The sequence below is a fragment of the Rana temporaria genome, chromosome 5, assembly GCF_905171775.1.
Source record: "Rana temporaria chromosome 5, aRanTem1.1, whole genome shotgun sequence".
Classification (NCBI taxonomy): domain Eukaryota; kingdom Metazoa; phylum Chordata; class Amphibia; order Anura; family Ranidae; genus Rana; species Rana temporaria.
In genome coordinates this window covers 116,750,474-116,777,884 of record NC_053493.1, presented here as the reverse complement: position 1 = coordinate 116,777,884, position 27,411 = coordinate 116,750,474, and the positions used below count along the sequence as shown (strand labels likewise).

Here is a 27,411-nt window from a genome sequence, read left to right as displayed (position 1 = left end):
AACGAGCACACCAGCCCTAGCTGGTGTCTCAAGTCCTGATTGGATAGATTGATAGCAACGCAGCCATTGGCTTCTGCTGCTGTCAATCAAATCCAATGACCCGGAACATAGATGCGGGATTCGGGAGTGCGCCCACACGGGTGTCCACCAATGTGGACACTCGATGCAGGGAGGAGCCACCAGCACCTCTGAGGGACCCCAGAACAGGAGGCCAGGGGCCACTCTGTGAAAAACAAACTGCACATTGGAGGTAAGTATGACATGTTTTTTTGTTTTTTTCTAACGAGGGTTTACAACCCCTTTAAATATATGTGTGTATATATACTATTATTATTTATACTCTTTTCTTTTTACATTACAGATAGTATTTCATTAAAAAATGGGACACTGGAGATCACTTTTCTGGTTCTTGCTCTTTGGATTTACAGTTCATGTAACAAACACACAGAAAACAGGTATGCATTTGTGTTTCATTTAACAAATGTATATATTGCTTTACATCCTGACCTGTACCTCAAGTCAAGAAGTTGTGTTTAAGCTGTACACAAGCTGTCCATCTGTCCTATTCCATGCCATTAGATATACTTCAATATACTGTTGTGTGGTGAGTTTGAGTTGTCACCAGAACAGCAAAAGGGGAGTCTTCTAGTGGGAAGTAGAAGAAAATCTCCCCATTGAGGTGTGGGAGAAGTGAAAACTGTACAGTTTTTAACAATTCCCCTTCTTTATTCAAATTAAAGGAATACATTTTGGCTTTGGGTATATTTAAGTCTGCATACACTATGGGGGTTATTTACGAAAGGCAATCCACTTTGCACTACAAGTGCAAAGTGCACTTGTAATTGCACTGAAAGTGCAATTGGAAGTGCAGTCGCTGTAGATCCGAGGGGGACATGCAATGAAAATAAAAAACAGCATTTTAGCTTGCACATGATTGGATAATAAAATCAGCAGAGCTTCCCCTCATTGCAGATCTACCCCTCAGATTTACAGCGACTGCATTTCCAAGTGCACTTTCGGTGCAATTTCAAGTGCACTTTGCAAAAAAGCACTGCGCCCTGAGTCCATCCAGTTGTGTGACAATAGCAAATAATTTTTGCTATTGTCTATTTTCCTCCCGGTCAATCAGGAATTGGCTCTTAGGACTCCTGGCCAATCTCAGGACCCAATTCCTGTTTCACCGGGAGAAGAAGCCACTGCCCGGAGCAAAGAGAAGCTGGAATGAGGAGCAGCAGCCCTACCCCGGATCCTTTTTCATCTGCCTCCAAAGGTAAGGAGGACTCTGATCACCACTTTCCCATCTGTCTCTCGTGGGGGGTGGTGTTGGTTTGCCGCCCCCCTCAAAATATTGAGCACCAGCTGCCACTGCTCTGTGCCTTGACGTTTATTGCTTATCAAACCCCCCCATTGTCCCTTCTAAGCCTGCTGGCCATAGTTCAAAAGCCATGCAGTGCATTATGGTTTAAGGAAAAGTTCTGCTGGGTGAATCTGCACATGAATTTACCTGGACTACTAATTTTAAAACCTGCAGGGCTCGCCTTAAACTCTTAGTAGCCACAAATCTGAAAATCATTCCTATCCAAAAGCCATAAACCAAATCATTAGTGTTAAGCTCCATGACTCAGTTTTTGTGGTCCAGTTAAATTAAATGTGTAACTAGGATAGAATTTCCTGTGGCATCTCTGAAAGGCAAACAAAGGCTAAACAGCTGTGTATATACAATTCAGCTGTGTTGCTGATAACTGTACAATTCCTTTGAATGCACAAGTGTGTTCATTTACTGTAATACATGTTATTTTATTTATTTTTACTGTGTTTTGTTTGCACGCAAAATATACATGATACACTCTTATAAAAAACCTTGAACATGTTTATTTCAGTTTGTTTCATTGCTCTTTAATGCCAGAAAATAGTAAAAAAAGGTAATTATTATCATCCTTTACTGGCTAATTAAAGAACCGCAAACCCTGGGGACATTGTCTAATCGTATTTTGCTGTAATTCTTTACAGCAAAGCAAGTACTGATTTATTTGTGTTGCTTTGGCTTGTTTACTTTCAAACCTTTGAGGAATCATTTATAGTTTAATGAATGTGTCTGCTTCCAGAAATGTCTTTTAACATCTGAGATATTTTAGGAATTTAATCATCTTTGGAAGTTTAACTGAAATGTTCACACTGTATATATTTTGCATTCTCGTTTGAGGGACACAGGGTTCAGTATTGAAGAACCTACCCTTACCTATGACCACATTCAATAGAAAATATTGTTGGATTATTGTACTCACTGTAAAATCCTTTTCTTGAAGTTTATTGAAGGACACAGGATTCAGAGACAATTGGGTTATACTGCCACAATTGGTTTATGCTGCCACCTTCCGAAAACTGGAAAACAAAAATAGTGACCAGTCTGGTTTAACCCCTCCTAGCATGCTTCCGTTTTTTTTTTCTAGTGTCCTAGAAATATGGACAACTTTTCTCTACTGATTCACTAGATTACTGGATTTTTTCAGAATTTTTTTTCTTTAATCAAGACCTCATCTACAAACTGTTCGTGCTGGTCTTTTTATGATGTTATCCGATTGAGTCTCTACATTCCATCCGCCTCCGTCGGGTGTGGCCCCCATTTTTAGTTTTAATTTGGGAAGATTTCACTGCAGTTATTTTTTATTATTTTGTTTACTGTTACCCACCCTTCTTTGGACTGCTTTTGGATGTCCCAATTGTCCCTGAATCCTGTGTCCCTCAATGAAAAAGAAAGAAAATTCGATTTTTGTACTCTCCATCAAATCCTTTTCTCTAAGCTCATTGAGGAACAGAGGACTGTTTTGTTACAAACTGGGGCATGCTGGGAGAAAGAGGGGTTACACAAGGCTGGCCACCGTTTTTATGTTTGTCATTGTCCACATCCGCCAGTATAAACATGCTGCAGTACATTTTGGGTGTGGGCAAATTTTGATAAAGTGGCAGGGCTTAAAGTGGTAAAAGTAAGTAACACACAAAGCCCAGACCCATCAAAATGGGTAGTGTGCTCTGCAAAAAAGGGTGAATGGTAACCATATATTTAGGTGTAGAGAATTGTTACAAAACTATCAGGTTTTTTGTCATCTGTGTCTTTAATTTTGGGAAATTTCCCCTTGTTTTTCTTTTGCATACATGCAACATGAAGTGAGAGTAAATTTCTACATAATGATTTATAGCTTAATTTCAGGACTTCGGCCACATTGTAACATGTGTTGGCTTACTCTGAGTAAAGTCCAATGAGGTGCCTGTCTTTTATTTACAGCAGTTGTATGGAGCTCCAGGTAGTGAAGCTGTTTTATACTACTGGAGCTCCAATGCCGGACTTTCTGGTCTCAACTCCTGTAGCTACAGAGTCACGCGTAGCTGCTGTGCCCACTTCTGCCCAATCCAATCACAGAGTGCTTTGTGTTATGTGAACACTGTAAATGAGCAACAGAAGAGAGGGGTGGGAAAGTGGGGAACACTGCATCTCACCTTCCAGAGCACAAGACGTGTGTACTCCGAGCAATCATAAAACAGTAAATGTCTGAAATAAAATCTAGAAGGTGCCACACACTTAATGGACTTACCTCTAGTGTGCCTGCATGTATTAAAAATTGTCTAAATTCTTGGATTCCCTAGTGGGGACAAAGACAGCAGTAAAACCTGAGAGATATTCCTTACCCTTTTATCTATCAAAAAAATGAAAAAAACTGTGCTTTAATTACCCGTACTTTAATTACTCATGCCTTACTTGGGAACCTAAATGCAAGTTTTCCCTTTCTCAAAATCTTCAGGCTGAATCTAATTTTGGTGTCACATTCTTCTTACTGAACATAAATATATGGAGACAGTTTACAAGCTGGATAGCACTAAACGTACCATGGGGATAATTTTATAAAAATATACATTTTTACCTTTTTTAATAATATTTAATAATATTTCATAGTATGTCGCCACTAATAATACTCTACATTGGAGGTTTTGCAGAGGTTTAAACATACTTTGGGGAATTCAATAAAGTTTTAAAACAATGTTCTGGTGGTAGTTCCCATTAAAACTACTTGTACCTGATAGGGTAAACTGAATAGCCATTTTATTTATCAAACATTTATTTATGATCAAAACATTTACTTATGATTTATTAACTCATGTCTTGATTGTGTTCAAAGGCTAGCCTTAAAATTGACAAGCTTATGTGAATGACTAACTATCCACATATCAATGAATTTTACCAGAGTATTAAGATTTGACTACAAAGAAACCTTAGATATTTAGCTAGTTCCCACCCATTTTGTAAGACATATACATTTGTATCAGCTGTGCTAGGCTGTAGACCAATTATTTTCAAATCAAACTATGTATTGTACTGTGCTGTGCTGCTCGCCAAGCTTATATCTAAAACTACAGGCTTGTACATTAAATACATCTATTCTGAATGTGGCTTCAGCAGTCAACATGTTATTGAAACCCCTTAAGTTCTGGGGTTTCCCTACCATACCTAATTCAGGCATGCATTTTGGTAACATTATAGAAACATTGTGAAAATCCAGATAGCTCTTACTACCATTACTTTAGTAACCTGTTACTATGGCTGCAACAAATTCTTGAAGAATTGCTGCCAGTTGACAGGTTAGCAGACTGGCGATAATTAAGACCAGCTCTGAACTGACATACAGAGGTATGCCATTGCCAATTCATAGACTGGGGTATGTACAGTATGTGCTTGAAAGCTGTCATGAATGTATCAGCTTCCTGAATAGGGCTCTATACCCAGTCTCATTTAGCTTCTGGCTAGGAGATTCCCTGGCTGAAAGCTACAAGTTAACAAAGTAGACAGGAATACTGGGGATGTCATTGCGCAAATATGGTAATGACCCTATTTGGGGAATGACAAGCTCACATAGGAAGTGGACCTGATGGGGAACTAGTCCTCACAGCCATAGGATCTGTTGGGTGGGGAGAACCTAATGGGGAGCTGAGAGGCTAGTTCCCCATCAGTTCTGACAGGCCATTTTATTAACAGCAGACAGTGGTCTGATTTGAAATCCACTATTGGACTATATAATGGCAATGGATCTGCCCAATGCCATGTGCTGTCAATCACAGGCAAGGTAAACCCGAGGGAGAACAAGTTTCAGGTTCCACCCACCCCACTACCAAACTCCTTGGCAATATATCTGTCTGTGTGGTGGACGCAGTGTCTGGGTTGGGAGCTCAATGAGGAACAAATGTTTTGTTTGGGCACCCCAGCCTCTGACAAATTCAGGTACCTGTTTCCAACCTGTACATAAATTTGGTAAAGTAAAGACATATTTCATGTGGAGGGCTAAGGGAATTTTAAAATGTGTCTGGGAAATGCATTATAAAATTCCCCTCACTATATTTTGTAAATGGGCCCAAATCTTTTAACTGTGGAGAGAAAAAAACACAAATTAAAAACTCCTTTATGGGCACCAAACGTTTCATCCTGAAACATTATACAAACAACCCTAACAAGCTAAATTGGAAGGACTTTGAAGGTACTAGTAGGGTAAAAAAATACCAAAACGGTTTATTTATACACATTTAAAATATTGACATATACCACAAACATGAAAAAACAACAAGCAATTTAATGCTCCTCAAATGCCACGTACACACGACCATTTTTAATGGTCTAGAAAAAACGAAGTTTTTTTCAACCCGATTCTTGTCAAAAAAAAATGCTCTAGCAAAGCGTGGTGACGTACAACACGTACGACGGCACTACAAAGGGGAAGTTCCATTCAGGTGGCACCATCCTTTGGGCTGCTTTTGCTGATTTTGTGTTATTAAAAGTTTGGTGAGAGATGATTTGCGCTTTTCAGTCTTCGTGCTTTTCAGTCTGTTACAGCTTGACGAATGTGCTATCTCCATTACGAACACTAGTTTTACCAGAACGAGCGCCCCCGTCTCATAACTTGCTTCTGAGCATGCATGTTTTTTTCACGTCGTTAAAGCCTACACAAGACCGTTTTTTTACGAGGTGAAAAACGACAACGTGAAAAATTACGCAAAAAAATAGAGCATGTTCTAAATTTTTAGGCCCAGATTCACAGAGAGCGGACGCACATTACGCCGCCGTAGTGCAAATAATTTACGCTACGCCAACGCAGCGCAGAGAGGCAAGCATAGAATTTACCAAGCCTGTCCTCCCAACGCTGCGCTGGGTTTCAAAGGCGTACGCCGGCGTAGGTGGAAGTGGGCGTGAGCCATGCAAATGTGGCGTGACCCCATGTAAATGTACGTTCGTGAATCGCCGTATTTCCCTCATTTGCATATTTGAATAGCTAATCAATGGGAGCGCCAACATGCGTCCAGCCTAAATGTGCGCCCACACTACGCCGGCGTAGGCAAGTTACGTCGGCGGGGTGAAGCCTATTTTTAGGCGTATCTTAGTTTGTGGGTCTTGCGCACAGATACGACGGCACACATTTGCACTTACATCGGCGTAACTTGTTATACGTCGGCGTAAGTGCTTTGTGAATCTGGGCCATAATGAAAATTTTTAACGTCATGAAAAATGCTCTGGAGCCCACACACAATCGTTTTTAATGACATAAAAAAAAAATGTAATTTTTCATGTCATGAACAACGGTCGTGTGTACACGGCATTAGTGTTGATTCTCACCAACCCCACTTCAGTGGGGATGAAAAATTTGATGTAGTTTCGACGCAGTTGCGTTTCACGGGGCATAGCCTGTTTCTTAAGCCGAACACTAAAATAATAAAACTTTAAACATCAATTTGAATCTCCATTTATCAGTAGATATAATGGCTCAATTTATGTTGCCACATAACGTTTATACAGAGTTTATACAAAGACATATAAATGTAGTCACAAATCATGGTCTTCCTACAGCCAGCCACTGCCAACCCTCCGGTAAAATGGGATAGTCCTCAAATAGTTCTTTAGGGATACCAAGATTCCATTCACAATTATAAATGAATATCTGAAAGAAGTTCCAAGCAAACATGTTTTTGTGTTATTTGATAAAGCAAGAAAGGGTTGGAGGTTTTTATTACCCTGTGTGTTCCATGTTGGAAATATTTCCCCTCACTTCCTGTCAGAACAGTAAATGATTGCAAATCTCTACAATATGGACAAAGACAAAAAGTAAAAAACATTTTTAGTGGGGAAGCCAGCGCTTGTTTTTTTGACACATTTTTAGTAACATTTAAAAAACATGTGGGACTTACAGCATCATATGCAGGAATAACTTTTGTTTTTGTTTTTTTGTTTTTTCAGTATGTATGGAAGCAAACATTGCTGACATTGTATTCCTTGTGGATGGATCCTGGAGTATTGGAACAGAAAACTTTAAAAGCATGCAAAACTTTTTGTACACCTTGATAAATGGCTTTGATGTTGGTCAAGATAAGATCAGAATTGGCCTGATCCAATACAGTGATGAACCTCGTACAGAATTTTATTTAAACTCTTATGATGAAAAAGATGACATATTACAGTATGTACAAAACTTAAAGTACAAAGGCGGGGGCACAAAAACTGGAGAAAGTCTTCAGTTTATGTTGGATAATCACTTCACAGAAAGTGCCGGTGGAAGAGCTCTCAGTGGAGTACCTCAAATAGCTGTTGTTATAACTGATGGACAATCTCAAGATAATATTAAGGAGCCATCAAAGAAAGTAAAAGATGCAGACATCACTTTATATGCTATTGGTATAAAGGAAGCTCTCTTGACAGAGCTTAATGACATAGCCAGCGATCCAGATGAGAAACACGTTTACAATGTGGCTGACTTTACAGCCTTGCAGGGCATTTCCCAAAACATGCTTCAGGTTCTGTGCACCACGGTAGAAGAAGCCACCAGGCAGATTGGTCAGATCGCCAAAGGTAAATTATTATTCAGTCCTGTCATCTTTCTCTTCATCTCAATCTTAAGCCTGCAGATTGAAACTCTAGACACAGAATGCATTTAACTTTCATTATACTCGTCTGTACTCCATGATTATAAACATCTGTAAGGAAATTGCAGAAACTGAACCATCTGGGGAAAGAAAGTATTGGTTCCATTTGTGCCATATCCTTTCACTTTTGTAAAGTGAAATAGAAACTAAAGTAGAATAGAAAATAAACAAATACCTTTGGGGATCACGCAAAGCATGAACATTTTTATTGGTCCTTAATGTGTTTATTATATCGTTATACAGGAAGTGCCTCAAGGTAATGCTTCCACAACTGAACATATGGCAGCCAGGTTGCACTGTCTGCATTTGCATATTCTAAAAAAATCTTTATGCATCATAAACATGCAGATCTTTGGGTCAACATAGTTATATTTCCTCCAGATATGTGCAGTGATCTAGCTTCCTACATTGCCTTAAGATTAAAAAGCAGTATAAATACATGTGCAGACAGTTCAGCTTTAACTCTTAAATCAATCCCTAAAGTGTAACTGCACATCTCAGTGTAACTAGCAATAATGGTCAATTGTATTTTATTAATAAATTATCCTTCTTTTTTTTAGGTTGTAGAGGTGCCAACCAAGCAGATATTGTTTTCCTTGTAGAGAGTTCCACACGAGTTGGGGATTCGGCTTTCCAAAAAGTGAAAGACTTCCTTTATGGATTTGTATCCAGTCTCGATGTCGGCATGAACAAAGTTCGCATTGGACTTGCCAAGTACAGTGATGAGACTGACACAATCTTTTTACTTAATGATTATTCCACAAAAAATGAAATTCTGGAGAGAATAGAAAGCTTATCCTATACAAGGGGCAATTCCTATACTGGACGGGCTCTAGAAACAGTCAATAACAGGTTCTTTATTGAATCAGCAGGCAGCAGAGCCACAGACAACATTGCTCAATTTCTTGTTGTAGTTACTAATGGCAAATCAGCTGATGAGATGAAACAGCCAGCTAGAGAATTAAAATCTAGAGGCATATATGTTTATGTTACTGGTCATAATATTAAAGACATTGCTGAGTTACAGGATGTAGCTAGTAGGCCAAGTAGGAAGTTTATTTACCCTCAAGAGAGTTTTGATGCTGCAGAAGATGTGAATACAAAACTCCTGAAGAATGTATGTTCCAACATTGCCGCAAAAATTCAAGGTGAGCAATTTGTCTACTATCTGGCAAGTGGTCAAAAACATTTTGTTGTAATACTTTGCAAATTTATTCATGCAATTTTCCTTTAGGAAGTTCAGTACATATACTTTGCATGTGTAATGTTTTTTTACCCTGAAATACATTACAAATGACCACCAGCAAAACAGGTTACATTGTGAACATCTTGCATACTGTAAAGTTCCAGAAGCATCCATCTCAGGGTTGCTTCTACTTATGCAGGGTACATGTATCAGTTTTTCTGAAAATTAACTGTACAGAGAGTGGGAAAGGAAGGTAAGGAGACAGAGGGCCTGATTTACTATGCTCTGTGCGCTGCGCTGGTTCATGCGTTAATTAGTACTCCGGGTGGAGGCTTAATTGGGCGCATGAACCAGCGTAGCAGCCGGCGCATTGAAAGTAATATGTTAAGCCGCGCCGAACTCCCTATAGAAGTCTATGGGAGAAATCAAAAGTGTTCATTTTAAAGGCTAATCTGCTAGTTTTGTCCTAAAAAGTGTTTGGGGACCTCAGTCCTGTCCCAGGGAACATGTATCAATGCTTTTTTTATTTTTTAAAACGGCCGTTTTTTCGGGAGCAGTGAAATTAATAATTCTTAAAGTGAAACAATAAATGTGAAATATTCCTTTAAATTTCGTACCTAGGGGGGGTGTAATGTCAGCATGTGAAATAGCGCATTTTTCCCGCACTTAGAACTCCCCCTGCACAAAATGACATTCAGAAGGAAAAAAGTCATTTAAAAATTCACACGCGGCTATAATGAATTGTCGGCTCTGACAATTCTAAAGGGATTCATTCATAAAACAAACAAAAAAATGTGTAGGGGTTCCCCCAAATTAAATTACCAGGCCCTTCAGGTCTGGAATGGATATTAAGGGGAACCCCGCCGTAAAAAACAAAAAAAAAAAAGACGTGCGGTTCCCGGCAAATATCCATTCCAGGCCCTTCAGGTCTGGTGTGGATTTTAAGGGGAACTCCACCCCAAATTGAAAAAAAAAATGGCGTGGAGTCCCCCTAAAAATCCACACCAGACCCTTATCCGAGCACGTTGACCTGGCCGGCCGCAGAAAAGAGGGGGGGACAGAGTGCGCCCCCCCCCCTCTCCTGAACCGCACCAGGCCACATGCCCTCAACATGGGGAGGATGTCCCCATGTTGATGGGGACAAGGGTCTCATCCCCACAACCCTTGCCCGGTGGTTGTGGGGGTATGCGGGCGGGAGGTTTATCAGAATCTGGAAGACCCCTTTAACAAAGGGGACCCCCAGATCCTGACCCCCCCCTGTGTGAAATGGTAACGGGGTACATTGTACCTCTACCATTTCACCCCAAAAAAAATGTCAAAGTGTTAAAAATGACAGTAGCCGGTTTTTGACAAATCTTTTAATAAAATCTTCTTTTCTTCTTTCCTTCGGGTTTCTTCCGCTGCTTCTTTCTTCTCGTCCACATCTTGCCCGACGTGTTCTTCTATCTTCTCCGTCCGTCCTTCAGCCTTCTGGTCCCGCATCTTGTGTCTTCTGCGGTCTTCTTCTCGGTCCGCCAGCCTTCTCGTCCGCATCTTGTGTCTTCTCCGGACCCAGCGTTTGAATTTGAATTGGCCGTCGTCTTCCCGCTCCTGGGACCCGCCCCCCTCTGACGCCACAAGTAAACTCCTTAGAAGGTCATGTGCGTCAGAGGGGGGCGGGGTCACATGAGTGTGACACGGCGGGAACTTCTTCTCCGGGCGGCGCGATTGAAATTGAATTCCCCCGCTGTGTGACGCTCTGTGACCCCGCCCCCCTCTGACGCACATGACCTTCTAAGGAGTTTACTTGTGGCGTCAGAGGGGGGCGGGGTCACAGAGCGTCACACAGCGGGGGAATTCAATTTCAATCGCGCCGCCCGGAGAAGAAGTTCCCGCCGTGTCACACTCATGTGACCCCGCCCCCCTCTGACGCACATGACCTTCTAAGGAGTTTACTTGTGGCGTCAGAGGGGGGCGGGTCCCAGGAGCGGGAAGACGACGGCCAATTCAAATTCAAACGCTGGGTCCGGAGAAGACACAAGATGCGGACGAGAAGGCTGGCGGACCGAGAAGAAGACCGCAGAAGACACAAGATGCGGGACCAGAAGGCTGAAGGACGGACGGAGAAGATAGAACAACACGTCGGGCAAGATGTGGACGAGAAGAAAGAAGCAGCGGAAGAAACCCGAAGGAAAGAAGAAAAGAAGATTTTATTAAAAGATTTGTCAAAAACCGGCTACTGTCATTTTTAACACTTTGACATTTTTTTTGGGGTGAAATGGTAGAGGTACAATGTACCCCGTTACCATTTCACACAGGGGGGGGGTCAGGATCTGGGGGTCCCCTTTGTTAAAGGGGTCTTCCAGATTCTGATAAACCTCCCGCCCGCATACCCCCACAACCACCGGGCAAGGGTTGTGGGGATGAGACCCTTGTCCCCATCAACATGGGGACATCCTCCCCATGTTGAGGGCATGTGGCCTGGTGCGGTTCAGGAGAGGGGGGGGCCGCACTCTGTCCCCCCCTCTTTTCTGCGGCCGGCCAGGTTAACGTGCTCGGATAAGGGTCTGGTGTGGATTTTTAGGGGGACTCCACGCCATTTTTTTTCTCAATTTGGGGTGGAGTTCCCCTTAAAATCCACACCAGACCTGAAGGGTCTGGTATGGATATTTGGGGGGACCCCACGCCATTTTTTTTCAATTTGGGGTGGAGTTCCCCTTAAAATCCACACCAGACCTGAAGGGTCTGGTATGGATATTTGGGGGGACCCCACGCCATTTTTTTTTTCAATTTGGGGTGGAGTTCCCCTTAAAATCCACACCAGACCTGAAGGGTCTGGTATGGATATTTGGGGGGACCCCACGCCATTTTTTTTTCAATTTGGGGTGGAGTTCCCCTTAAAATCCACACCAGACCTGAAGGGTCTGGTATGGATATTTGGGGGGACCCCACGCCATTTTTTGGGGGGGTTTTTACGGCGGGGTTCCCCTTAATATCCATTCCAGACCTGAAGGGCCTGGTAATTTAATTTGGAGGGACCCCCTTTTTTTTTTTTTTTTTTTTTAATGAGCAATGACTGTATTCTTTATAGCCATGAGTACTTTAAACTTCCTTTTTTTTGTTTCACTTCAGAAATGACATCTTGTACAGGGACAGTTCTAAGCACGGGAAACATGCGTGTACCCCCCCTCCCCCCCTGTATGAAATTTAAAGGAATATTTCACTTTTATTATTTCACTTTAACCACTTCCATACCGCGCCTATTCTGGCACTTCTCTCCTTCATGTAAAAATTATATTTTGTTCCTGGGAAATTAATCAGGACCCCCAAACATTATATATAATTTTTTAGCAGACACCCTAGGGAATAAAGTTAGCGGTCATTTTTTATTTGATTTCCAACGGTATTTGCGCAATAATTTTTCAAACGACTTTTTTTTGGCCCAAAAAAAAAACACGGTTCATGAATATAAAAAAAAAAGTAAAGTTAGCCCAATTTTTATGGATAATGTTAAAGATGATGTTACACCGAGTAAATAGATACCTAACTTGTCAATACCTCACATGTGTGGTTTGAATGGTGTTTACATATGTGGGCGGGACTTACATGCATATTTGCTTCTGAGTGCGAGCTTCTAGGGACAGGGGCGTTATTTTATTTTTTTTTTATTTTTTTTTACCTCATATTTTTATTCTTGCACTTTTTTGACACTTTTTTTGATTTTGGATCACTTTTCTTCCTATTACAAGGAATGTAAACATCCCTTGTAATAGGACTAGTGTGTGACAGGTCCTCTTTATGGAGAGAGGCGGGGTCAATAAGGCTGGAAAGCATGGTATTGAAAAAAAAAAAAAAAGTTCTCATGCTTTCAGCTGCAATCATGTTCGTTCAGCACAGTGGTGTAGTGTATAGCACTTTGACCTAGCAGGAAAAGAGTCGTTGGTTCGAATCCCGCCCGTGACAGCATCTGCATAGAGTTTGCATGTTCTCCCTGTGCCTGCGTGGGTTTCCTCCCACAATATAAAAACACGCTGTAAATCGGATCCGGTCTAAATAAGCCCTAATATGCAGTAGTATATTTTGGTTTTGTTCTGCCCTAGGCCTGACTACATATCTGCACCTCCTAATAGAAAAATGACCCACCCCTTCCTGTCAAAGCCACACCCTGTTTTTGTATGACCCGCCCAGTAATTTTCAGGGGACCCACACACTAGTTCTGGGGGGCACTGGATTCCCTTAACCACTTCCGTACCAGGCACTTACGCACCTTCCCGCCCAAGCCAATTTTCAGCTTTCAACACTGTCGCACTTTGAATGGCAATTGCGCGGTCATACAACACTGTACCCAAACAAAATTGGCGTCCTTTTTCCCCCACAAATAGAGCTTTCTTTTTTTGTTATTTGATCACCTCTGCGTTTTTTTTTTTTGCGCAACAACTAAAAAAATACTGCAAATTTTAAAACAAAAAAACGTTTTTATTTTTTTAGGTTAATTTTTTTGTAAATAAGTTTTTCTCTTTCAATTACGGGCACTGATATGGCGGCACTGATGGGCACCGATGAGATGGCACTGATGGACATCGATGAGGTAGTACTGACGGGCACAGATGAGGTGGCATTGATTGGCGGCGCTGCTATGCGGCACTGATGGGCACTCATAGGCGGCACTGATGGGCACTCATGGGCGGCACAGATGGGCGGCACTTATGGGTGGCACTGATGGATACTTATGGGTGGCACAGGTGGGCACTGTGCATGGATGGGCACTGTGGGGTGGCACTGATGGACACTGTGGGGTGGCACTGATTTTCCCAGTCAGTGCCCATTTGTGGGCACTGATTGGCATCTTTTTTCTTATTTTTTATTGCTTTTTGTTTTTTTGTTCTATATTTTTTTTGTTTTTGCACACCCTGGTGGTCCAGGGTGGGCATCCCTGGTGGTCCAGTGTGGTGATCCGAGGGGGGGCTGCGCTGATAAACAATCAGCGCGAACGCCCCCTGTCAGGAGAGCCGCCGATCGGCTCTCCTATACTCGCGTCTGTCAGACGCGAGTGAGGAAGAGCCATCGATGGCTATTCCTGTTTACATCGTGATCAGCCGTGATTGGACACGGCTGATCACGTGGTAAAGAGTCTCCGTCTCCGTGAGAGACTCTTTACCGAGATCGGAGATGCAGGGTGTCAGACTGACACCCCGCATCACCGATCGCCGCGCTGCGTGCCCCCACAGGCGCGTGCGGCATGAAATCCTGCAGGACGTCCTGTCAGGATTGTGTAACCACTTCCCGGACGTAAATCGGCCATAGGCTGGGCGGGAAGTGGTTAATTTGCATAGTTTTTCTCTCACTTCCTGTTTGGCTATGGGGCAGGAAGTGAAGGCAAATCTCCCCAATTGGACACAGATAATACAAAATAAACTGACAGGGCCTATAACGCTCCCTCACTCTATCCAAAATTAAAGAAAATAAAACTTGTTGATTATAGTTCTTGTCAGGGGCGGACTGACCATTGAGTCACTCGGGCACTGCCCGAGGGCCCCATGCCACTAGGGGGCCCCATCCGGGTTGCCAGGCTCAGTAAAACCAGGGACAGTATGTAAAAATCTGTGTTTTTTTTACATCTGTCCCTGATATGTCCGAAAATGACATGCTTTTAATGTGAATATCCCAAGATTTTAGCTGCCCGCCTCTGCACTACCTCCTGGCGTGGTGGTCATCTGTAAGCCAGAGGGGCCCCATAATCTTCTATTGCCCAGGGGCCCCATGAGTTGTCAGTCCACCCCTGGTTCTAGTTTAAGCACAAATTTCATAGAGTTTTATTGAGAGCCCTAAGAAAATATAACCATGCCAATAGGCCAGGATAGAGCGTTGCTAATATGTAGGAATGTGTGCGTTAGAGCACCCCACCCAATGTTAACTAAAAAATTATTAATTTGCAAATAAGTATTAGCTGCTCATTTTTTGGGGATGTCTGCACCCCTGATAGTGACAACATTTGTGAGGTGTCTTCACCCTTTCTAATTCATTCACTTCCTGTCACATAGCCAAACAGGAAGTGAGGGTAAAACCTTACTAATATCTTTTCTTGGGGACACAGAGATCAATCTAAATAGTTTTCCATTATGTAAATTGCACTCTAGCATTTTGCTGTGTACACCCCAAATTATTAGGGATCTTGGACTTTGGGGTCCATTGACTAAAGGCAAATCCACTTTGCACTACAAGTGCAAAGCAAGGAAGAAAGAAAACAAAACAACTTTGCTTCTACAGGATTGGATGTTAAAACCATCAGTGCTTCCTCTCTGATTTTCAGCAACTATGCTTGTACTGCAGAGTGGCTTTGCCTTTACTAAACCCCAAACTAAATAATCATTTGGGGCAGGGATCCTCAAACTACGGCCCTCCAGCTGTTTTAGAACTACACATCCCATGAGGCCTTGTAATGCACTGACATTCACAGACATGACTAGGCATGATGGGAATTGTAGTTCCTGAACAACTGGAGGGCCGTAGTTTGAAGACCCATGATTTGGGGTGTACACAGCAGTGCTGGAGTGCAATTTGCTTAATGGGGACACTAGTTAGATTGACCTGTGTCCCCAAGAAATGACACTGGTAGGGTTTTAACCTCACTTCCTGTTCAGCTGTGTGACAGGAAGTGAAGCCAATTTTAAGAAAAGGGACACAAAGCTCAACACAAAAATAAAAAAACACAAAGCAGGGGTTCCAACACTCACTTGGCTTCCCTCAAACACCCACAATTTGAATAGGATTGCCTTGCGCTAGATTTAAGCACAGTGCTGTAAATCAGCACGTCAAGCCTGTCCACCAATAGCAAACCCCCCCCCCCCCCCAGGCCATGTTTGCAGGTTTTCCTTCATCTTGCACATGTGCTTTAAAATACAGTCTGGACAGCAATTCTTGATAAGAGAAATCCCCAAAACATGTCCTGTCGGGGGTACTTGAGGGCTGAGGACCACTGCAGAATAAATAAAATACTTACCAGTTTTTGTCTTTAAAGTCATGGAGAATAAACATGGCAAACATTTCATGATTACACACCAGGAAAGAAGCTTAGACAAAAATCACACATAATTTGTTAGGCCCAAACCTAGTTCAGCTGCAGCTGTCAACATATGTAGCATGAAAAAGTAACAAAAGACAAACTTAACAATTTTAAAGTAATTTTTATTGGTCAACAAAACAAGGAAAGCAAAAAAAGACAAACAAACAAAAATACATTTCAAAATTCTAAATAACCATAGCTTTACACATTTTTCATAAAATAAGGCCACATAGACAAATACATCAAAGTGAACATCATTTAAAAATAAACCAAAACCATTGGCAAAATAAAACAAAACCCATGCAACAAACCACATTTGTGTTTAGCAACAGCATTTCTGCCAGCCTGCCCCTTCTGAGGGCAGCTGAGGACTGATCGATCCAAGCTTTTTATAACAGTGCTAGTAATGAAGCAATTGAAATCACATGAACAAATTGCAGTCTCTAGTTTGGGTGAGCTTGTAATTGGGCACACCTGCAATTAATCCAAACCACGCTCTATGAGCATCCAATGAGTGTTTTTCACCTTTTAAAAAGAAAGGATATTTTTTTTCTAAGTGTTTGAGCATGCTCAGTTCATCACACATGTAGGAACCAAGCTGCAATGGAATGAGAGCTTTTTTTTTTTTTGTTTCCCCTGATCTGATGCTTTCCAGCCTGAAGGGGAGGTGTTAAAGACAGAAGTAAACACGCACATTTAATAATCTATTTGTGTGAAAAAAAAGGTTGCCAATTTTGTTTGGGAGCCACGTCGCACGACTGCGCAATTGTCAGTTAAAGCGACGCCGTGCCGAATCACAAAAACTTGCCCGGTCATTGACCAGAAATATGGTCCGGGCTCAAGTGGTTAAAAATTAACAAAACAAAAAAGTGAGCCCAATTTTTGGGGATAATGTGAAAGATGATGTTACACTGAGTAAATAGATACCTTACATGTCACGCTTTACTATTGGAAACACTCCTGCAATGGGGCCAAAATGAATTCCGTGAATATCCCCATAGGCGACCTTTTTCTTTTTTTTCCAGGTTACCAGTTTATAGTTACAAAGAAGTTCTAGTGGTAAAAGTATTGCTCTCGCTCTAACGCACGCGTCAATACCTCACATGTGTGGTTTGAACGATGTTTATATATGTGGGCGGGACTTACGCAAGTCCCGCCCACATATATAAACATCGTTCAAAATTTATTTTTACTTTTTGCTAATAAATATCCCCAAAAATATATATTCAAAAAACTAAAAAACCCCTCAGTTTAGGCCGATACGTATTCTACATCTTTTTGGTTCCAAAAAATCGCAAATAGCGTTTAGTGTTTGGTTTTTGCAAAAGTTATAGCGTCTACAAATTTTTTTTTTTGTTGTTTTAACTAGTTATTGGGGCGATCAGCGATTTTTATCGGTACTGCGACATTATGGCGGACACATCGAACACTTTTTTGGAACCATTGGCATTTTTCTAGCGATCAGTGCTGTAAAAAATGCATTGCTTACTCAAACAATGCCACTGGCAGGGAAGGGGTTAACACTAGGTGCGAGGGAGGGGTTAAATATGTTCCCTGGGTGTGTTCTAACTGTAGGGGGGGGGGACTGACATGTGTAAATGACAGATCGCTGTTCATGAAGGGGAACTCCAGACCCCCCCAAAAAAAAATAAGGTGGGTTCCCTCCAGGTGCATACCAGGCTCTTAGGCTTGGTCTGGAACATAAGGGGTTAAACCCGCGCAAAAAAAATAGCGTGGGGTCCCCCCCAAGATCCAAACCAAGCCCTTATCCCAGGCACGCAGTCTGGTCAGACAGGAATGGGGGTGGGGACGAGCGAGCGCCCCCCTCCCTCCTGAGCCATACCAGACCGCATGCCCTCAACATGGGGGAGTGTGTGCTGTGGGGGAGGGGGGCACTGCCCCCCCACCCCAAAGCACTCTTGCCCCCATGTCGATAGGGACAAGAGCCTCTTCCCGACAACCCTGGCCGTTGGTTGTCGGGGTATGCGGGCGGAGAGCTTATCAGAATCTGAGAGACCCCTTTAATAAAGGGGTCCCCAGATTCCGGCCCCCCACCCTATGTGAATGAGTATGGGGTACATCGTACCTCTACCCATTCACATGGGGGAAATGGAAAGTAAAAAAAACACACCACACAGAATAAAATATTTTATTAATCTGCTCCGGAGCCCCCCCTTTCTTCTTTAGCTCTCTTAGAAGGGGGGGTTTCTTCTCTCCCGATCTTCCGCCGGGACCCTGGGCTTCGGTGATTTCTGCCGGGGGAGGGCGCCATCCCTCGGTCCTCTCCGGAGCCTTCCGCCGGATGCCCCCACCCCATTTATGCTCTTTTTCATTAGGGAGGGGCATCCGGACTTCGGGGTCTTCTGCCGGGGGATGGCGCCTATCCCCCGGTCTTTCCGGTGCCTTCCGCCAGGGTTCCGGTCTTCTGCCGGGGGTGCGCCAACTCCCCGGTCTTTTCTCTTCTGTCTTCTCTGCTCCCTCTTCTGCCTGGCTCCCCCGCGGAGCCAGGGCTTTCTTCCGTCTTCTTTCTTCTCTCTTCCTTCTTCTGCCTGTCTCCTCCGCGGAGCCCAGGGCTTGTCTCCGCTGTCTTCTTCCTTCTCTTCCATTCGATGTTGACACGACGAGGTTCCGCGCTGACATGCCGTGTCAGCGGCGGGCATGGACTTATATAGGGTAATGCCACCATGTGACCTCAACCCATGTGACATCACATTCCCTGGGCATGATGGGAATGTGATGTCACATGGGTTGAGGTCACATGGTGGCATTGCCCTATATAAGTCCATGCCCACTGCTCAGACGGCATTCCAGCGCCGGACCTCGTCGTGTCAACATCCAATGGAAGAGAAGGGAGAAGACAGCGGAGACAAGCCCTGGGCTCCCGGAGGAGACAGGCAGAAGAAGGAAGAGAGAAGAAAGAAGACGGAAGAAAGCCCTGGCTCCGCGGGGGAGCCAGGCAGAAGAGGGAGCAGAGAAGACAGAAGAGAAAAGACCGGGGAGTTGGCGCACCCCCGGCAGAAGACCGGAACCCTGGCGGAAGGCACCGGAAAGACCGGGGGATAGGCGCCATCCCCCGGCAGAAGACCCCGAAGTCCGGATGCCCCTCCCTAATGAAAAAGAGCTTAAATGGGGTGGGGGCATCCGGCGGAAGGCTCCGGAGAGGACCGAGGGATGGCGCCCTCCCCCGGCAGAAATCACCGAAGCCCAGGGTCCCGGCGGAAGATCGGGAGAGAAGAAACCCCCCCTTCTAAGAGAGCTAAAGAAGAAAGGGGGGGCTCCGGAGCAGATTAATAAAATATTTTATTCTGTGTGGTGTGTTTTTTTTACTTTCCATTTCCCCCATGTGAATGGGTAGAGGTACGATGTACCCCATACTCATTCACATAGGGTGGGGGGCCGGCATCTGGGGGCCCCCTTATTAAAGGGAGCTCGCAGATTCCGATTAGCCCCGCCCGCATACCCCGACAACCAATGGCAAGGGTTGTCGGGAAGAGGCTCTTGTCCCTATCGACATGGGGGCAAGAGTGCTGTGGGGTGGGGGGGCAGTGCCCCCCTCCCCCACAGCACACACTCCCCCATGTTGAGGGCATGCGGTCTGGTACGGCTCAGGAGGGGGGGGCCGCTCGCTCGTCCCCTCCCCCATTCCTGTCCGAGCCAGACTGCATGCTTGGGATGAGGGCTTGGTTTGGATCTGGGGGGGACCCCCGCGCCGAATCGGCGCGGGTTTAACCCCTCACGTTCCGGACCAAGCCTAAGAGCCTAATGTAGCCCTGAAGGGGGACCCGCGCCGATTTCAAGTTTGAAATTTGGCGCGGAGTTCCCCTTCAGGGCTGAAAACAGCTCGGAGATTCCCGCGCGCCGCGTCACGCAGCGCAATCACGGGTACGCCGCTTGGTATTTACCAAGATTTTCACGGCGTACTGACAAGGCGCACGGGAATCCCTGACTTTTCTCTCTGCGCATGCCCAGTATGCAAATGAACCTCCCGAGGTTCAGGCGCACTGTGCAAGCGTACGGGGATCTGTTTTCAAAAAACACTTTCACTTTCAATTCGGCCCGCCAAACACTTCAAAACACATGTCACTTCACTTCCCCTGCATCCCCCCACCTCCCCCCCTAATAAACTCCCGCCCAAACCCCCGCAATTTACAGTTTAATGTGCCGTGCGCCAGGTCTGTACTGGTGCACAATGCACCCTCTCCTGGGCGCACGGAGCACATTAGTAACTAGGGAAATACACTGCACTAGCAGCGTATTTCTTTAGTAAATCACCAAACGGCTGCTACTCCTGCTTTTACTCCATGAGTCATGGAGTAAAGGCTTGGTAAATCAGGCCCAGAGTATACCTGAAAATGTTCTGCTCAACACAGACTCCAGTCTTTTGTACAAATGTACCATACTGCCTATTCTTATGTGTTATGTTCTCTAGCTACCCCTTGTGAGCCGGTTCACACAGGGGCGACCTGTCAGGCGACTCAGCTGCCTGGCAAGTCGCGGTCCGCTCTATTCAATGGAACCGTTCTAATAGGAGCGATGCAAGTCGCTCGGACTTAGAAAAAGGTTCCTGTACGACTTTGGGGGCGACTTGCATTGACTTCAATACAGAAGTCATTTTGCAAGTTGCCTCTCAAGTCGCCTTGAGATCGCCAAAATCGCGCCGCCTGTATGTGAACCGGCTCTAAGACTACAACTCTTTAGATAGTCAGTTTATATTGTGTCTTGATCATATCCCTCCAAGACAGGAGAAAGATCTTCTGCAAACTTCTCCCTTGTTCTTTGCCCACCACCTCTGTAGTAAAGGACAGAAATAGGTGTTTCATCAGGGCTGATTACTTTCTTCCAGCCACCCAGCATCTTCAATAGCGTCCTGGAAGGGAATACCTCTGCACTCCCAAAAGTTAAGCCCACACCACCCACCCATGAGCTAAAATCAGGGAAAAAATTACCATGTGGCAGGTCAAACTCCATTGAAAGGCAAGGTTGTTAAACATAGCAAACATCATTAGCCCCTCTGACACAGACTGGTGGAACATGCTCAACTGAATCTGACAGAAACAGTAACAACCTATGCTTAGCCACACTCAATATGAGAAAACATATAGGCTGGATTCAGATCTTACAGAAATATTAAAGCTATTTCCCAATAATTGCAAGATTCCTACATATAATTGCTTGGTGGGCAGAATTAAAAAAACTTGGCACACCTGGCTACATTTTGTTGACTATTCAATAGGAAGTGGCAAAACAACTTTCAAATATGAGACTAAACATTCATTAGCAATACATTTCTTTAAATAGGATCATACACATGTTGGGCAAAAAATACATCTTCCAATGTTGAGCCAATAAAAAAGGAGAAACTATTTAAAATGTCTGTGCAAAGATATATTACACATGTTGATGATACACAATAGCATAAGTTATCCTAAAAATAAGATGTTTTATGTAGCTGGAAAGATATATCCATAAGTTAGTTAGCAACTAAGATCATCAACCCTAGCCAAGCTAGTAAATGCTATGAAACTGGAAGAAAGTTTATCTAGTAATTTTCCATACAAATCAATTTTTTTTATGTTAACACATATAAAAAGGTGCCCAGATGGAAATATATGTAGAAAACATTTATCCAAAGGCAGCTTACATTTCAGTTTTTTTTTTCTGGAGTATTGTGTTGGGGAAACTGAGCATGTATGACTATGAAAGTTACAAACAAAATGAATAGGCTAATGACCAAAGACCAATGACCAAAGAGGGTCATTAGCAGCGATACCTGTAACTGAAGCTGCATTAGGTATAAATTCATTTAAAATAAATACATTTTACACCACTGCACAATACATATACACATATTATGCATGCATATACAGCATATATGTATGCATAAATGTTCTCACAGATGTCTAGATAATTGTTAATAGTAACACCACCTATTATTCCTTTGACTCTTTTAGGCAGAACCCTGGACAAAGGGCATGATTGGGAACCCCCGGAAAAATCAGGCCTCGTACACACGATAGGTTAACCAGAGGACAACGGTCTGAAGGACCGATCGTGTGTGGGCCCCATAGGTTATTTAACCATAGGTTAAAAAAAAGCCAACTTGCTTTAAAATTAACCTATGGATTGCTAACCGATAGGTCAAAACCGATCGTTAGTAGGCACAACCATCGGTTAAAAACCCGTGCATGCTCAGAATCAAGTCGACGCATGCTTGGAAGCATTGAACTTCGTTTTTTTCAGCACGTCGTTGTGTTTTACGTCACCGCGTTCTGACACGATCGATTATTTAACCTATGGTGTGTAGGCGTGACGGACCATGAGTCAGCTTCATCGCTTAACCTAAGACAACGGTCCTTCAGACCGTTGTCCTCTGGTTAACCTATCGTGTGTACAGGGCTTAACTCAGCAAACTAAGGACAGTGATCCAGCTCAAACACCCAGTAATGCTTGGGGCCATGGCTTAGCAATTCTGGCAATCAGTGCACCCTAGAAATTCCAGTTGATTCATTATTAACATGTTTAAGAAAATCATGATTTATTTAGAAAGAATTGGTGCCATCTGGCCGACTCTGTGTACCCAATGTCCTCAAATCAGTTTCATCAACTTAATTAATAAAGATTACTTTGATGGTCTTTGTGGTAGTAAATAGGTGCTCTGTGCTTATGACTATAGTTTATACTTGTGTTTTGTCTGCTGGGAACCTATGAACAGAGTTTTTCCCACAGAGAGCGTTGTTTTTATAAAAATGTTGTGGGGTCATGCTAGGTTGTCAGTGGTTTAGATGTAAATTGTGATTAGGACGTGGAAAACATTTCCTGCTTATGAGTGATATCCAGCAATCAGTTCTATTCAAACTGAGTAAGTTGGTAAGATAATGAGGTTTGAAATAAACAAACCCAGCTTCTGGATATTCTTGAATGGCAGAAATGATTGATCATTTTGACTGTTGAAGTAAAGTAGTAGAAACCTCTTTGCCTAAATCTTAAATAAAAAAAAATCTAAAAGAAGTTCCAATATAAAATCTGTCAACAGTGATAAAGTTTGAGTTTATGTTATTGTACATATTACAACATAGTTTTTCATCTTTTTCAGCATCTTCAAAACGTTATGCAGATGTTGTATTTCTGGTTGACTCTTCCTCAAGCATTGGAACTGCAGTATTTCAGCAAATCAAAGCTTTCATTACAAGAATAATTGAACAACTTGATGTGGGTTTTAATAAATATCGTGTTGGACTGGCACAGTTCAGTGGGGCAGCACAAACTGAGTTCCTACTGAACACCTATGACACCAAGCAAGAAGTGACAGATCATGTTCAAACCATTGCTTTTAGAGGTGGCCCTCTTAACACAGGAAGTGCTTTAGATTACTTGCGCACAACCTTTTTTGTAGAAGAAGCTGGGAGCCGCATTAACCAAGGATTATCACAGTTTGCAATTATCATAACATCTGCAAAATCTCAAGATATTGTCAGTGAATATGCCCAGCAGCTAAAAAGCATTGGGGTAACAGCTATTGCTGTTGGAATTCGTAACTCAAATAAAGAAGAATTAGAAGAAATAGCAACAGATCATTTTGCTTTCCAACTGATGAATTTGCAAGGCATACGAGATGTAGAGCCACAGATAATAAATACTATTGTCACTCAGGAAATGCTGCAGTTTGTTTTGATACCAGATGCTCCAGCAGGTACAGCAGATTATTTTTTCCTATGATTATACATTATATAGTTCCAACCAATGCTGCAGTAGGTTAAACTGAGGCCTCATACACACGACTGTTTTCCTCGACAAAATCCATCAAGAAAATTGGTGGCAGAGCTTTTTTGCCAAGGAAAACGGTTGTGTGTATGTTTTTCGTCGAGAAAACTGGGAGTCTCAATTTCCTCGCCGTGTTTCTCGTCGGGCTGGTTTACGATGAGAAACACGTTCGTATGTATGCTTAGAAACCCGTGCATGCTCAGAATAAAGTATGAGGCGGGAGCGCACCTTCGGTAAAAGTAGCGCTCGTAATGGAAATAGCACATTCGTCATGCTGTAACAGACTGAAAAGCGCAATTCGTCTCTCACCAAACTTTTACTTAACACGCAATAACATGAGCAAAAGCAGCCCCAAGGGTTGTGCCAGTGGAATCGAACTTCCCCTTTATAGTGCTGTCGTACGTGTTGTACGTCACTGTGTTTGAGAACGATGAGATTTTGTCTTGACAGTGTGTACGCAAAGAAAGCTTGACAAGATTCTCGACAAGCCTGACAAGAAACTCGTCGAGGAAAACAACATTTCATTTACGATGAGATTCTCGGTTGTGTGTACGAGGCCTGAGAGTTTTTGCCATTTACTTTGGCATTTGTCCCTGTGAAGCTTACATTTTTTATGTTCCAACCATATGCAAACATAGTGCCCAATTGTGAGTAGGGTCAAATTGTGCTATTATTGGGAAGAACTTAAAGGGAAGGGTTACATAAAACCTTAGAATGCTTGCTGTATACATGGCACACAACATTTAGCACTATAATAAAAAATAAACAAATGCCTTTTTAGCCTACAATAAAGAAGAATTTCATAAAATATTCAGTAAACATAGCAGCAACCAGCAACTGTGGCGACAATAAACACTTTGGTCAGAAGTATGTGATATAAAATATAGCACATGGTATATGGCTTGTAGTGTTTCACTTTTCCCTCTATGCTTTGCTATATGTTAGAAAAAATAGGGCATTATGTGGGTACACTGATGAGAAACTAGAAGTAAAATAGGCTCTATCATTCCACCGACACCATCATTGGTATCAGTGGAATAAAATAAGCTCTATTGTTGGTCTCAGTGGAAGTAAAATAAGCTCCATTGTTGCAGTTAGTGGGAAAAAAATTGGTCCCAAAATTTGGTGCCAGTGGAATAAAGTAAGCCCCAACGTTGGTATCGGTAAAATAAAACAGGCTTTATCGTTGGTGTCAGTGGAATAAAATGAGCCCCATTGTTGATTTCAGTGATAAAGTAAACCCCATACTATTGGTGTCTTTTGGAGCAGAGATCAATTTGAATGACAGAAGCAGCATAGTTGCAGTGCTGTGTGGTAGAAAACTGGCAACTTTCTAGAACTTGGCATGGCTGACACTCTGCATAGTCTCCTGAATCCTAAAAACATGCCAAATGTGGGCCATTGTCCAAAACCCAAGTACTGTGATGGACACTATGGGGTTCATTTACGAAAGCTAGAAAGTGCAAAATCTGGTGCAGCTGTGCATTGTAGCCAAACAGCTTCTAACTTGAGCTTATTCAATTATTTATGGCAAGAATAATAACTTAATCAAATCTCTTTATGACAGAGGGTGAAGCAAATCTAAAGCAAGTCTAAACACAGTATTGCAACTTGACATGTGTTAGTAAAACTTTACATATTATTGAAACTACTTAGTGAACCCAGGTAAATTATATCTTGCTGTTTTCAGGACAAATTGGGCTTTCATTTGGTGGTAAATAATAATAGATATATCTCCTGGCACAAATAGTAAAAAAATAATATTTTAAAAATTTTGCTCTGTATTTCTTGCTATTGACATAAATTACCACCAAAGATGTTTCCCAAAATAAATGCTCCTGATGATTTCAGTAATACCTCATAGATATATGTATATTATTTGTTGTTTGCAACCATAGTACAGCCCAGTAACCCCCTGAGCGGTAATCCCGAGTCTGGCTCGGGGTGAAATTTCAGGACCAAAATTGGTAACCCCAAGCCAGACTCTGGACCACCTTCGCAGAGTCCACAGGCACAAGTTACTTACCTTGTCCTTGGATCCTGCGATGCCTCCCCGCTGTGTGATCGAGCGGTGTCTTCCTCGCTCGAGTCACAGTGCCTGTGTGCCACCGATCTCCGTTCCCTGCGACGTTACGACGCACGGGGGCGGAGATTGGCGCCAAATTTAAAAAAGGAAATAAACACAGTACATACAGTATACTGTAATCTTATAGATTACAGTACTGTATGAAATAAATACACACACCCTTTTTTCCCTAGTGGTCTGCCCAGTGTCCTACATGCACTTTTAAATAATAAAAACTGTTCTTTCTGCCTGGAAACTGGAGATTGTCCATAGCAACCAAAAAGTATCCCTTTATGTCAAAAGTGGTTTTAGACCAGCTAAAAAACAGCGATAATAAATTAGAATCACTTGCAGAATTGAGCGATAGTGATTTGTGGGAAAATTCGTCATCAAAAAATAAAAAACATAAAAGTAATAATTTTTATTATTATTATATTATTTGTTATAATTTATTTATATGTATTTATTATATTATAATTTATGATTTTGTGTTTCAAATTTTATAATACCCGGGATGTCTACTAGACTCTTGTTTGGACAGATTTAAGTGAGTTATTCCTAAGAATTGCAGGCCTACAATATAAAATGCCAAACTTCCATGCAAAATAATGGTCCCGCTTTTAGCACCTAAAATCTGAAATAATCATACCGCCAGGGAGGTTAAATAACAAACAAACATACTTACCTCCACTGTGCAGTTCGTTTTGCACACAGTGGCCCCGATCCTGGTCTTCTGCTGTCCCTTGGCGGCTGTCGCGGCTCCTCCCCGCAGCAACTACACACAGACATGCAAGCTTGCATGGTGTGTAGCTGTTGCGGGAGCACTCCCGTGATACAGTGGTGGCCATAGCCGCTGCTGTATCACTCGGCCCCTCCCCCGGCGCGCCTCGTCATTGGATGTGATTGACAGTAGCGCCAGCCAATGGCTGCGCTGCTTTCCATCCATCCACTGCAGCCAATCAGCGGCCGGGTTTCGACTCGAGGAAGAGGACGCGGGACTTTCGAAGGGTCAGGTAAGTAAAACAGGGGGGAGGGGGGGGAGGGGGGCCCTTATCATCTGATGTTTTTTCACCTTAATGAATAGGATAGGATTTATGAGGAGAGCATGCAACTCACTCTCTTCCCTCCTCGCCATAATGCTGGTGCTTGCCAACTGACCACTTAGGCACCCAGTGCTGCCACATGGGGTCAGGAACAAAAATCCACAGACCTGTGCATGCTCCAAGTTATGACCTAAAGCTTACATCAGGCTTCATCTCTTTGCTCCAAGAAGCCAAATTTGGGGAAACAAAAAGAAGATTCCTTTTAGCTGGGGAAAGGGGCAGTTTAGTGAGCCTGTTGCTTTGCACTGCACGGAAAAGCACAGGTTCACTCTCTAATGCCCAATAGCTGTTTTGTAGCCTT

General features: G+C 43.0%; 1 protein-coding gene across 2 annotated transcripts in view; it reads left to right on the top strand.

Moving 5' to 3' along the window:
- The first annotated feature begins 360 nt into the window (after positions 1–360).
- The window catches only part of LOC120940283 (collagen alpha-6(VI) chain-like), a 195,157-nt gene continuing 168,106 nt past the window's right edge, over positions 361–27,411 (top strand). For both annotated transcript variants that reach the window (XM_040353050.1, XM_040353049.1), the window contains exons 1-4: positions 361–455; positions 7,271–7,879; positions 8,514–9,101; positions 23,275–23,871. In XM_040353050.1, the coding sequence (XP_040208984.1) occupies positions 380–455; positions 7,271–7,879; positions 8,514–9,101; positions 23,275–23,871 (1,870 nt within the window). In that variant the 5' untranslated portion in view covers positions 361–379. The remainder of the gene's footprint in view (positions 456–7,270; positions 7,880–8,513; positions 9,102–23,274; positions 23,872–27,411) is intronic.